This window comes from Hippocampus comes, unplaced genomic scaffold (assembly GCF_001891065.2).
Source record: "Hippocampus comes isolate QL1 unplaced genomic scaffold, H_comes_QL1_v1.1 scaffold252, whole genome shotgun sequence".
In the NCBI taxonomy this organism is placed as follows: Eukaryota; Metazoa; Chordata; class Actinopteri; order Syngnathiformes; family Syngnathidae; genus Hippocampus; species Hippocampus comes.
The window spans coordinates 454,265-467,577 of NW_017805485.1; the positions used below are offsets into that span (position 1 = coordinate 454,265).

General features: G+C 43.0%; 1 protein-coding gene across 1 annotated transcript in view; it reads left to right on the forward strand.

Moving 5' to 3' along the window:
- Nucleotides 1–13,313, forward strand: part of nrde2 (NRDE-2, necessary for RNA interference, domain containing) — an 18,593-nt gene that overhangs the window by 2,816 nt on the left and 2,464 nt on the right. Inside the window, exons 6-22 of the mRNA XM_019876096.1 lie at nucleotides 877–1,106; nucleotides 2,339–2,563; nucleotides 2,670–2,859; nucleotides 3,832–4,017; nucleotides 4,902–5,074; nucleotides 5,182–5,353; nucleotides 6,120–6,340; nucleotides 6,415–6,562; nucleotides 7,296–7,516; nucleotides 7,591–8,083; nucleotides 10,151–10,521; nucleotides 10,608–10,747; nucleotides 10,907–11,048; nucleotides 11,152–11,323; nucleotides 11,651–12,021; nucleotides 12,108–12,247; nucleotides 12,407–12,548. Coding sequence (XP_019731655.1) covers nucleotides 877–1,106; nucleotides 2,339–2,563; nucleotides 2,670–2,859; nucleotides 3,832–4,017; nucleotides 4,902–5,074; nucleotides 5,182–5,353; nucleotides 6,120–6,340; nucleotides 6,415–6,562; nucleotides 7,296–7,516; nucleotides 7,591–8,083; nucleotides 10,151–10,521; nucleotides 10,608–10,747; nucleotides 10,907–11,048; nucleotides 11,152–11,323; nucleotides 11,651–12,021; nucleotides 12,108–12,247; nucleotides 12,407–12,548 — 3,737 coding nt within the window. The remainder of the gene's footprint in view (nucleotides 1–876; nucleotides 1,107–2,338; nucleotides 2,564–2,669; nucleotides 2,860–3,831; nucleotides 4,018–4,901; nucleotides 5,075–5,181; nucleotides 5,354–6,119; nucleotides 6,341–6,414; nucleotides 6,563–7,295; nucleotides 7,517–7,590; nucleotides 8,084–10,150; nucleotides 10,522–10,607; nucleotides 10,748–10,906; nucleotides 11,049–11,151; nucleotides 11,324–11,650; nucleotides 12,022–12,107; nucleotides 12,248–12,406; nucleotides 12,549–13,313) is intronic.

A 13,313-nucleotide genomic window follows, 5' to 3' on the forward strand; every position in this document is an offset into this window, starting at 1 on the left:
TATATATATATATAAATATAAATAAATAACTTCTAATGATGACATGAAATTCTGTTCTGTCTTACAATAATGTGTTGATTTCATCGTATTCATTCATAGAATTTGTTATGGCCCGTTTGGGCCATCGTCAGAGATCATTGAGTGACTCAACACATAGTCACATAGTGGCCACTGTTAATATCAATCCCTGGTCATTATCAAAGTTGGGATTGTGAACTTTTATTGTTTTTATATTACATTTTAACAGCGGTCTGTCACTGATATTCAGTTGTTGGACAGTAAGAATAAGAACATTTGATCTTATATTGTGCAATTTCTACACATATCCTGTACAGTTAATATAGATTTTATGGTGGTGACTGTTGGACCGTGGAACCACTTCGTTCTATCATGTGATGGTGAAAATGCATTATAAAAAAAAAAACGATAGTTGGATTATGGTCAACCTTCAAGGTTCCACTTTACGGTCAAACCTTTAAAATGGCCATTGCGTTCCTGTTATTGTGCGTGATTTCATGTGGCTTCCCAGTAACATGTTAGAAAGGTGCCCTCAACTATTCCCCGACACGAATTGCCTAATCTCACTAAAGGCAATATTTAGCAGATTATAGGCAACAATTAATGGGAAAAAACCTGTTCTATTAGTGTCAAATAATCTCATTGTGGAAGATCACAAATGTCTTAGAACAGCGAATAAACCCATCGCGAGATCAGTTTCTCAACAAGGCTAGGACAGTCCCGCAACATGTTTTCCAAGACTGGGTAAACCTACTGCATTGGTTGTTTTGTTTGGGTTTTTTGTTTTGAGTCTACCTGGACCATTCTGACTACATTCTCATCATCTCTCCTATGATGGGTTTCAACGTACTGCAACAGGTGGCAGAGCGCAGATCTCATCAGTGAATCCGCTTGGCGTGTACGACTCCACCACTGCCCTCTGGCTGCAGGGGAAGGGAAAGCAGGACCCGACAGATCATCACGACAATCACAACTCGGAGACAGGACAAGAAGCTCAACTTTTGACCGGTCAGACTGAAGAGTTCAACAGGAAATTGAGAGAGCAACCCGAGGACACCCAGCTCTGGCTGAAATTCATTAGATATCAAGTAGGAAGACTCACCTTTTGAACAAACAGATTGTTTTTGTCTGGTCTGATGCTGCCGTTGGGGTCAGAGGTTCGCATGTTCTGATGATGAGCATGAATCTCATCTTTGATAATATCTAAAATTTATAATGATTCTTTGACACTGTTCTTCATCCAGGGTGGAATGACATGTCGTGTGAGCATTTTTGTCAAGTTTCATTTCAACCAGACATCTTTCAAATTACTATTTTGCATCGATCCCCTTTCGTTGTTTGGCCTCCTACGTTTATGCACTTGAAGAACATTTAGACTCTTATTGACCTCTTTATACTTCTTTCACTACTGTTTGTAAGCACAAACATACAACAACACAGCATTTGAGTCACAGGGGTCAAACTCAAGGCTCGGAGTTAAGATCTGGCCCGCCACATCATTTTATGTGGCCTGCAAAAGCAAATCATGCGTGTCAAATTTTATGATTCCCTCTAAAATTCTGTGCCAAAATTTCAAATTGTATTGTATCATAAATAAAGTTGAAATTTCACAATAATACATTTTTAGGGTTGTCCCGAGCCAATCGATGTGATTGGAAATCTGGGCCGAGCATGTTATTTCCAGCTACTTGGCATTGGCGAAAAAAGGTTCGATTTTTTAAAATTTTCTGAATTTCTTAAATCAAGAATAAAATATTTCAGTTCTTTATTTGATTTGAACCGCTGCTGATTCGCAGTCATATACAAAGGTATCATCTTGGGATACCTTTATTCAAAATAAAATAAGAAGGGAAGATAATTGAGAAAATTTGGATATGATCTGCATTGCATTGCATTGAATTGGAGAGGTACTGATCAGGAATTAATATCGGAAAATACTCAAATGACTTGGACTCTGGTACAAAAAAAAATGTGACATCCAAAATTTTTTGGTTACTCCCTCTTTACAGTCACCTGAACAATAATTGAACAAGCAATCCTTGACTTCTAATTTTAAAATTAGTAATCGTTTTTTTTTTTTTTGGTAAATGTAATAATTAATTAGACATTTATTTGGTTTCACCGTCATAACAGTCCTCTGAGGGAAGCCTGAACAACAAAGTGGCCGTTGACAAAAACGAGTTTGACATCCCTGATTTAAGCCCCGAGTTCTGACAACTCCCGTATTGATATGTTTGATCTCCTAACTAATTAAACCTTTGATCAGATCACAGCCATGAAACATTAAATTACAAACCATATCTTGTCTGTTATGTTGTAGGATGAGTTGAGTGCCGCAGTATTCGGAGGTGAGGAAGAGCAACAGGGCAAAGAGTTATTGGAGCGTCGCAAGTCTTCTTATAAAGCCGTGCTGGAGAAAAAGCTCAGCATTGCCGAGCGTGCCGTGGCAACTAACCCCGGCTGTGTGGCTCTGCAGCGGGAGAGGCTCAGGATCTGCCAAGAGCTTTGGGAACCATCAGCTCTGGCTAAAGAGTGGAAGAAACTGGTTCGTTGATTGTCCTTGCCTTGCAATATTATTCAGTGTTTTTCACCTGAGAACATACAGTATTAATAAATGAGGCAAACTCCTTTTTTTTAATGTTTTGTTTTAGGTCTTTCTCCACCCAAATAGTGGCCCTCTGTGGAGGGAGTATCTTCTTTTCACCCAGAGCTACTTCAGCAACTTCAGTGTGTCAAAAGTGAACTCTGCTTATGGGAAGTGTCTCAGCATGCTTAGTGCTGTCCGGGATGGCAGCATGGTGTCCCACCCAGCCCTGCCAGGGATTGAAGAGGATATGCTAGGTAACATGCTTGGAGCGCTACTCACGACCCTCTGGTAGAGGATTACTACATGGCTTCCTAAATAAAAATTTAAAAAAAAATAGTTGGGCCTCTGGAATGCTTTGCCTTCCATCAAGTGTGAAATTAAACAATAGCCTCATGGTTACAATAGCCAGTGGTGACTTTGCGCAATGTAAGCAGGCAGTGTTTTTTTATTTTTTTTTTTGAGGGGGGATGAGCAGATTAGAGTAACGGTGTTATCTTTTCATAAGCGAAAGTTACAGTATGTGATTGCTCGATCAAGTTGTTGACATGGAGCCTGGTGGTATCAGTTGGTGTGTCCATATGTCACATACATGCAGTATACTATGGCGTATGAACTCCTGGTTGCACGATTTACAAGGCTCTCATTGGGCCTCATTTGCTAATAAATGCATTTCCAAGTGTGAGATCAAGGCAAACACGCACAATCTGCTCGTAGCGGAAAAACGGTGCATACAATACATTGGCACATAAATGCGCTTGAACAGCATGGGGGTGAGGTGAAGGTAATCAGAAGTGTCCTTCACGATAATATAGAACATTAATCAAGTCATTTGTAAAGGGCAGTTTTAAGGTATTATTGTTAAAATTGTGATTATTGATTTCATAAATGATTGCAGTTTCAATACTTGTGCATCTTGTGTAAAAAGCTGTGTGCTTGCCTTTTTTTTTTTTAAGGCTGAGGCATCATTATTTGTGCGTACACATGGTCTGAGATGGTTCTAATTTTTATTTTTAAATGTTTTTTTGCAGAACATACACAAATTCAAGTACAAAGAGATTGATGAATCACAGATTTCTGCATAGGCACAGTTTGTGAATGAGGCCCGGCGTCTTAAACAGGCTCACCTAGTAAATGGCCGGCCAGCATGAGATTTGCTGGTGATGCAATCATGAGTGCTTCTCTGTTCATTGGAAGTAATTGATGTATGATCCTTTGTCATCCTTCAGATATCTTCACCAAGCAGTGTCATTTCCTCCGTCAGTCCGGACACTCAGAGAAGGCACTCTCTCTCTTTCAAGCGATGATTGACTTTACGTTCTTCAAGCCTGACAGTGTACGACAACTTTCCACCAAACAACAGGTAAACGCACAAATAAAGCACATTGTACATCAACCTATGAGGAATTATATACATTTTTAGGTTTCCATGCTATTTTGAGGTGCCATTTACTTTAGAGCGAGTGCAACAAGTTGGCAACAGTATACATGCATTTAATGGCAAGCCGACTTAGGTACTGGATATTTGACGGCGGCGGCATGGTGAGCGAATTGCAGAGGTGCAGGGTTCGATTCCGGCTCCGGCCGTCCTGTGTGGAGTTTACATATTCTCTCTGTGCCTGCCCTGCGTGGGTTTTCTCCGGGTACTCTGGTTTCCTCCCAGATTCCAAAACACACATGGCAGGTTCATGGAACATTCTAAATTGTCCCTAAGTGTCATTGTGAGCGTGAATGGTTGTTCGTCTACGTGTGCCCTGCAATTGACGGGCAACCAGTTCAGGGTGTCCCTCGTCTACTGCCCGAAGAAAGCTGTGATAGGCTCCAGCACCCCTGCGACGCTTGTGAGGATAACGTGGATCAGAAAATGGATGGATGGGTGGATGGTATGTTGAATAAGCACCTTCCCTGGAAATGGAACTGCAACTTGACAACTCTGGTCTGGAGCCAAAGCAGAACAGCCCATGGAATGGACAAGCGTCTTGAGATAAATATAGCGCAGTTTAGCATGCTGGAATTAATAATACAAACAATCTGTGTGTAACGGTGGTGTCACTCGTACCAGCCAAGAGTGAGTCCGATCTCACTGGTTAAGAATTGGCGCACTGGCGGCATAATACACAACACTACTGGTCTTTTGCAGTGCTCTTGTTGTTTGCTTTTCCAAATAAATACTTCAGACATATGCCATTCCACAAAATACACCCATTTTACTCAGGACTTTTCTTTTTCTATTTTGGTGGAATTTGAAACCCCCCCCCCCCCCCCCCCTTTCCCACTGGCTACAAATTTCACATCACAGTGGAAGACGAGGAGGAGGAGGAGGAAGAGGAGGAGGTGAAGGACCGCAGCCAGCCACGGTGGACCGTGTGGCTGGATGTAGAGTCATCTCGCGAAGCTGCGCATTGGTTGCCTTGGAGACCTGAAAAAGCCAAGGGCCAATCAGAAGATGACTGTGAGGACCCAGAGAGACAGGTAAGCTGAATTACTGTATTCAGTCTGTCGCTAACATATTATAATATGCACCACTGAAATTACAACCGTGACAATTTTTAACTCCTGGTCTGTCTCTCAATCTGAAGGTGCTGTTCGATGACATCGGCCCTTCTCTCATTTGCCTGTCCTCGCCAGAGCTTCAGCTCCGCTTCCTCCTCCATTTCCTGTCATTTCTCGGGCTTCCAGTGGACACTGTGCTATCTGCTGGCTTGTGTCATCCTGGACTGCTCTTGGAGGACCTTTCTCTGCTCACTCAGGGTGAATATATAGTTAGGTCCCGAAGTAACAAGTACTACAACAATAAATTTGAAAATAAGAAGTGTTCAGTGTTTTAGCTTTTATTCAATAGGTTTCACAAATTGAAATACTGTGTATCATTGCCCATTTAGTATTCACAGAATTGCACGTTTTCCACATTTTATGTTGCAACCTCATCCCAAAATTGAATTAGTTTGGGGGCGGAGAGGAGTTGCTTATTTATTGAAAACAAAAAACAATCTTTTCACATCCTTTGAGCAATCCTTTGTTGATGCACCTTTGGCAGTAATTACAGCCTCAAATTTTTGGGGAAAAGATGCCACTCCTTTGACCTGCCCCAAATAGTGTCCGATGAAATGGATTTAGCAAAGGTTGATTTCAGTTACGCTGTCAGAACCGCTCAAGGATGATCAGTGGAAACGCGATACACCTCAGCTCAATTTTGAGCTATGTGGCAAAGACTGTGAATACTTAATGTGCATGTGATTTATTAGTTTTTTTTATTTTTAATACATTTGCAAACATTAAAAAAAAATCTATTGTCATTATGGATTATTGTGTGTAGAATTTTGAGGAACATAAATCTTTTTTTTTCCGCTTTGGAATAAGGCTTGAACATAAAACATGAGAAAAGTGAAGCGCTGTGAACACTTTGCGGAGACACTGCATCACAAAGGAAGTTTAATTCAATTGTTTTGAACGTGTGTTCCAACATAAGAGGATGAAGGACAAATGAATTCAACCCTGTGCCACTAATTCATTTTAGGTAGCGACTCCCGACGAGCTCTGACTTCCCACAACCTGCCACGCCCCGGGATGAACTCTGTGGGTCACATGACCACACTCCAAGGAACCAGGAAATGGGTAGGACTTGGAAAGCAGGGCGAGAAGTTTGTCAACGCGATGTTCAATATGCTCCAGCCTGTTCTTCCGTCTGAACAACGAGCTGTCCTGTCGCTCAGCCGGATGCAGTATGAGAAACTCAAGGTGGGGACTTTTACTTGGTGAACCTTTCGAGAATTCAATTAAATAATCATTTCATCGCTCTATATTTGTTCCAGGTGTTTCGTTGCCTGCACGGCAACAAAAAACGTTTACGCTCTCAGAGCAAAATCAGCAAGCGGATTGCCAAATCACTGCTCAAAGAAGCCGAAAACCGCTCATCCTTGGCAATGTGGCGAGAATTCGCCTTAGGTCCCGAGGTAACAAGTACTACAACTATAAATTAGAAGAAAAAAAAGTGTTCAGTGTTTTTACTTTTATTCAAAAGGTTTCATAAATTGAAATACTTTATATCATTGGCCATTTAGTATTCACAGGATTGCACGTTTTCAACATTTTATGTTACAGCCTCATCCCAAAATTAAATTAGTTTGGGGGGCGGAGGGGGGTTGCTTATTTATTGAAAACAAAAAGCAATGTTTTCACATCCTTTGAGCCATCCTTTGTTGATGCACCTTTGGCAGTAATTACAGCCTCAAATTTTTGGGGAAAAGATGCCACTCCTTTGACCTGCCCCAAATAGTGTCCGATGAAATGGATTTAGCAAAGGTTGATTTCAGTTACGCTGTCAGAACCGCTCAAGGATGATCAGTGGAAACGCGATACACCTCAGCTCAATTTTGAGCTTTGTGGCAAAGACTGTGAATACTGAATGTGCATGTGATTTATTTCTTTTTTTTTTATTTTTAATACATTTGCAAACATTAAAAAAAATCTATTGTCATTATGGATTATTGTGTGTAGAATTTTGAGGAACATCTTTTTTTTCCGCTTTGGAATAAGGCTTGAACATAAAACATGAGAAAAGTGAAGCGCTGTGAACACTTTGCAGAGACACTGCATCACAAAGGAAGTTTAATTCAATTGTTTTGAACGTGTGTTCCAACATAAGAGGATGAAGGACAAATGAATTCAACCCTGTGCCACTAATTCATTTTAGGTAGCGACTCCCGACGAGCTCTGACTTCCCACAACCTGCCACGCCCCGGGATGAACTCTGTGGGTCACATGACCACACTCCAAGGAACCAGGAAATGGGTAGGACTTGGAAAGCAGGGCGAGAAGTTTGTCAACGCGATGTTCAATATGCTCCAACCTGTTCTTCCATCTGAACAACGAGCTGTCCTGTCGCTCAGCCGGATGCAGTATGAGAAACTCAAGGTGGGGACTTTTACTTGGTGAACCTTTCGAGAATTCAATTAAATAATCATTTCATCGCTCTATATTTGTTCCAGGTGTTTCGTTGCCTGCACGGCAACAAAAAACGTTTACGCTCTCAGAGCAAAATCAGCAAGCGGATTGCCAAATCACTGCTCAAAGAAGCCGAAAACCGCTCATCCTTGGCAATGTGGCGAGAATTCGCCCAATTAGAGTGGATGCTCGGTAACGTCGAAGAGGCTCGGAAAGTGTTTTCTGCAGCCACGGCATTGGGTGGGGCCAAGGGGCTGTGTCACCCCTCCCTTTGTGAGCTTTGTCTGCTGTGGGCTCAACTCGAGGTGGAGGATGGAGAAAGTGGGCCAGGAGGGGTTCCCACCGACAGAGGTGCATCTACCGCCGTTTGTGTGCTCACCACACTGACAGAGGGGCACGCCTTGTCGCCTTCTTCGTTATCACAGCCCGTCTCCCCGGTTGCCATCCTGAAGGCCAGGAGGTCTTACGAACAAGCTCTGACTGCCGCTTTGTCTGCATTAAATCAAGATCTCTGCAATCCTCAAGCCGACAAAAAAAGTAAGCACCCACAGAAAATTCCAAAAGATAATGGCCGTTTTTTTTAACAGGACCATATTGGATATTGAGGATTTCTCTCTGTATACTTTTACAGTCCCCTCCAAAAATGGTATAGGAACGGCATGGGCAATTCATTTGGTTTTGTTGTATACGGAAGACATTTGGGTTTCAGATCAAAAGATGAAAATGAGACAAATGTTCAAGATCCCAGCTTTTATTTCATGGTGCAGTATTTACATTACATCTAGACCAAGTTCGATCGAACACTAGGGGTTTGGTGAATCGGTCTCAGGGGTTCGACGGAGCCTCTGCCATGGAGGGTAAGACACACGCGACTCAACATGTCAATTAGTGATGACACACCCACTTGGCCATTACTGGCTCTAGATGATCACATTACATTGCTTGTCCAGTCAGTTCTGTGGGAAATTTAGTTCACTTCATAGTCAACGTGTCCTGATCACATTACATTGCTTGTCCAATCAGTGCTGTGGGAAATTTAGTTCACTTCATAGTCAACGTGTGACTGTTATGCAATTTAAAAAAAAAAAAGTATACTTATCTCTTGAAATGTTATTTACTTTTTTTCTGTTTTTAATAAATGCGGGGTTTTTTTGTATCTTGAATTTGTAAAAAAATATATTTATTTTTCACTAATGAAGGGTTCAGTGAATGTGCTTATGAACTGGTTGAGTTCAGTACCTCTAAAAAGGTTAAGAACCTCTGATCTAGACGTTTTAAACAACTCAGGGCAGAGCACATTTGTGAGCAAAAGCATTGGAACAGACGTGAATGTTGGTCTGTCTATATATTCTGGCTGTGACTGACCAGTCCAGTATGTATCCTGCCTCTTGCCCAAAGTCAGTTGCAAAAGGCTACAGCTCACCCGCAACTCCGCTACCCCAATGAAGCTAAAGAAAATGGTCGGATACAATTCCTACCATAGAAGATGAACAAAACCCCAAGTATATGCTTCCTATTTGGCAAGCAGGACTGGGTCCTCACTTTTCTACATCACAAAGTGAGGAGCCACCCCAAACCACCCCTACAGAGTAAACACAAACCCACTTTCTTTGAGCCACCGGAGTTTGGGAGCAGTGGTTGTTTTGGCACCGAGTCTGCCCCAAGACAAGAACTGACAAGAATTTTTTTAGTTGCAGTGTTTTAGTTTACTAAATGTGCAAGTGGTGAAAATGAGTGTTTGGGTGTGAAAAGTTTAGGATATGTGTGTTGTGCATTCTGCAACTCACGGGATGGGAGGGAGGATCGCGAGAGCAGTTGGGAGAGCAGATGTCATGCTTCTGAGAGAAGACTTCCTCCGTGTGTAGGCTGGTTGCTGCTCTACTCTGTAATTGGCTACTGCCAAGAGTAGCCGATGCTTAAATCCCAACAACTAAAGTCCGTTCCAATACTTTTGGATTGGACTGTATGTAACACGTAAAACTCAATCCAAATACAATCCTTTCTCAAAAAATGATGACTTTTCCACACCTAGCACAATGAATTGTGTCTACACTTGTTTTTTTGTTTTTTTTTTGAAACACTTTGTCATGAACTAGTCACTAGATAAGAAGAGAAGCAATGTCCTGCTTGCCAAAAAGGGCGCTTATATTTAACCTTTTATTTGTCTTCAATGCCAGTACAGGTAATTCTATTTTACCATTTCCTACAATATCATCTGGCTTGGAGACTTGCAGGTGAGCTGGAGCCTATCCCAGCTGACGTTGGGCAAGAGGTGGGGGACATTCTACACTCGGTCAGTCACAGAGAACATTAGAGAAAGAAACATTCACACCGAAAGATAATGTAACGTTTTCAACTCCCCTAAAATGCATGCTTTTGGAATGTGGGAGGAAGGCCACGCAAGCGCGGGGAGAACATGCGGACGACAACAAAATGTATTATTATTATTAGTATTATTATTATTAATAAAGCTCCTTGTGTCAGCTATAAATGGTGTAGGTACTGTTGTAGTAATCTGAAATACCAGTCAAATTATCGACGGTATGAAGAAAGTGCATTGTTTAACTTTGTGTAAGTGATGTCATGTCATTATTCCACGCCAAGGTCACGTGGATGTCCGAGAAGAGAAGCTGAGATTGAAAGGGCTGCTAGGCTGCTACGCTTTGTTCCAGTACCTCACCATGGGGATCAAGGCGGCAAGCGCAGTCTACAGCCAGGCCAGAGAGCGGATGGACGAACTCCACCGCACAATAACGTCTGACCAGAACTCTCGCGCTGATGCCGACCACTCTGGCAGCAACCTGTTAGTTAGCAGGTTCGCTTACGAGTGTGAGACGGTGGCGGTGCAGCAGGCGTCGTTGCTCAAGTACCACATGAGCGTCAGTGCATTTCCACTGGCGACACTGAGAGACACACTCACCTCTGCCATTTCGAGATGGCCAAGCAGTGGCCCCCTCTGGAGCATCTATGTACAGGTAAGACTGTGCTAATTTCACTTGGTAAATTCTAAACATTGCTCCACCCACATGCTTTTTCTCCTTTCACATGGGACCTGTTTCAGGTGGAGAACCGTTACCATAGTGCTGGCCGAGCACGTTGCTTTTTTCACTCCGTAACAAGGGACAACGATAGTGTTGTGCCACGGCTCTTTGCTATTGTTGCTGAACAACAAAGGAAGCAACTGGTGGACGCAGCACAGAGGTAGGAGTGGGGAAAAAAATCAACGGAAGCACGCACGGTGTTACTTTCACTTTCCAACGTATTCTGGAAAAGGGCTGAATTTTCCTCAGCTGATGATGACAATTTTTGAAACAATGCATTCTTTGCCCATTGTGTGTCAAATATTTATGGCAACCGTAGATCCTGCGACAAAAGCGCGGCCTTGAGTGTCCTGCCAGAGAACGGTCTCAGCAACCGTATCCGTGGACTGTTCGAAAGCGCCGTCGGATCCGAGATGGGCGTCCACTGTCCCTTACTTTGGAGGATGTACATTCACTACCTGGTGAGATGACAAATATTCCAGGTCTGTCGCTAACATATCATATGCACCACTGAAATTACAACCGTGACAATCTTTAACTCCTGGTCTGTCTCTCAATCTGAAGGTGCTGTTCGATGACATCGGCCCTTCTCTCATTTGCCTGTCCTCGCCAGAGCTTCAGCTCCGCTTCCTCCTCCATTTCCTGTCATTTCTCGGGCTTCCAGTGGACACTGTGCTATCTGCTGGCTTGTGTCATCCTGGCCTGCTCTTGGAGGACCTTTCTCTGCTCACTCAGGGTGAATATATAGTTAGGTCCCGAGGTAACAAGTACTAAGTCACAGAGAACATTAGAGAAAGAAACACTCACACCGAAAGATAATGTAACGTTTTCAACTCCCCTAACATGCATGTTTTTGGAATGTGGGAGGAGGGCCACGCACGCGCGGGGAGAACATGCGGACAACAATAAAATGTATTATTATTAATAAGTCTCTTTGTGTCAGCTATAAATGGTGTAGGTACTGTAGTTGTAATCTGAAATACCAGTCAAATTATCGACGGTATGAAGAAAGTGCATTGTTTAACTTTGTATAAGTGATGTCATGTCATTATTCCACGCCAAGGTCGCGTGGATGTCCGAGAAGAGAAGCTGGGATTGAAAGGGCTGCTAGGCTGCTACGCTCTGTTCCAGTACCTCACCATGGGGATCAAGGCGGCAAGCGCAGTCTACAGCCAGGCCAGAGAGCGGATGGACGAACTCCACCGCACAATAACGTCTGACCAGAACTCTCGCGCTGATGCCGACCACTCTGGCAGCAACCTGTTAGTTAGCAGGTTCGCTTACGAGTGTGAGACGGTGGCGGTGCAGCAGGCGTCATTGCTCAAGTACCACATGAGCGTCAGTGCATTTCCACTGGCGACACTGAGAGACACACTCACCTCTGCCATTTCGAGATGGCCAAGCAGTGGCCCCCTCTGGAGCATCTATGTACAGGTAAGACTGTGCTAATTTCACTTGGTAAATTCTAAACATTGCTCCACCCACATGCTTTTTCTCCTTTCACATGGGACCTGTTTCAGGTGGAGAACCGTTACCATAGTGCTGGCCGAGCACGTTGCTTTTTTCACTCCGTAACAAGGGACAACGATAGTGTTGTGCCACGGCTCTTTGCTATTGTTGCTGAACAACAAAGGAAGCAACTGGTGGACGCAGCACAGAGGTAGGAGTGGGGAAAAAAATCAACGGAAGCACGCACGGTGTTACTTTCACTTTCCAACGTATTCTGGAAAAGGGCTGAATTTTCCTCAGCTGATGATGACAATTTTTGAAACAATGCATTCTTTGCCCATTGTGTGTCAAATATTTATGGCAACCGTAGATCCTGCGACAAAAGCGCGGCCTTGAGTGTCCTGCCAGAGAACGGTCTCAGCAACCGTATCCGTGGACTGTTCGAAAGCGCCGTCGGATCCGAGATGGGCGTCCACTGTCCCTTACTTTGGAGGATGTACATTCACTACCTGGTGAGATGACAAATATTCCAAAGGCCACCTACATGAATTGGCCTAGGAAACCGGAAGGATACATTGTCAAAGTGGTTCGCATGTCTGCGCCACAGTTTGGGGTTTGAATGTCATGGAGTTTGCATGATCTCCCCATTCTTCATGGAATTTTTTTCCTCCCACATCCCGAAAAAAATGCACATTAGGTTCAATCAAGGTTCTAAATTGTCTACGTGAATGTGACTTAGAATTGTTGTATGTCTTTATTTTCCCTGCGATTGGCTGACAACCACTCCAGGGTGTATCCCGACAACCAAATGAGGACAAGTGGGATAGAAAATCGATGGATGGTCTCTTTTGTATTTAATGTATTATTCAAGAGAGGGCGGCCTGTTGGTTGAGTGGTTAGCGCGTCAACCTCACAATACAGAGGTACCGGGTTCGATTCCCATTACACCTTCATGATCTTGACTTTATATTAGTCAAATTGCGTATCATATTGTAAATTAATCAGATATTGCTTAATATGTGTCGTATCTTTATTATTTGACCTTCAGGATCTTTATTATCAACACTTTTCGATCATTACATTTATCAGCACCATATACAATTACAATTATGATGTCATTTTACCTGTAAACACATACTCCCAGTGGACAGTGTCATCAAAAACATCACATCAGTCACACTACACTACTCACTGAATTGTCTATAAAAAGTCCACCTCCATAAATATCTTAGCTCACGCCAGAGTCAGCCGTTATTATCAGACAAGTGGATGAAGAA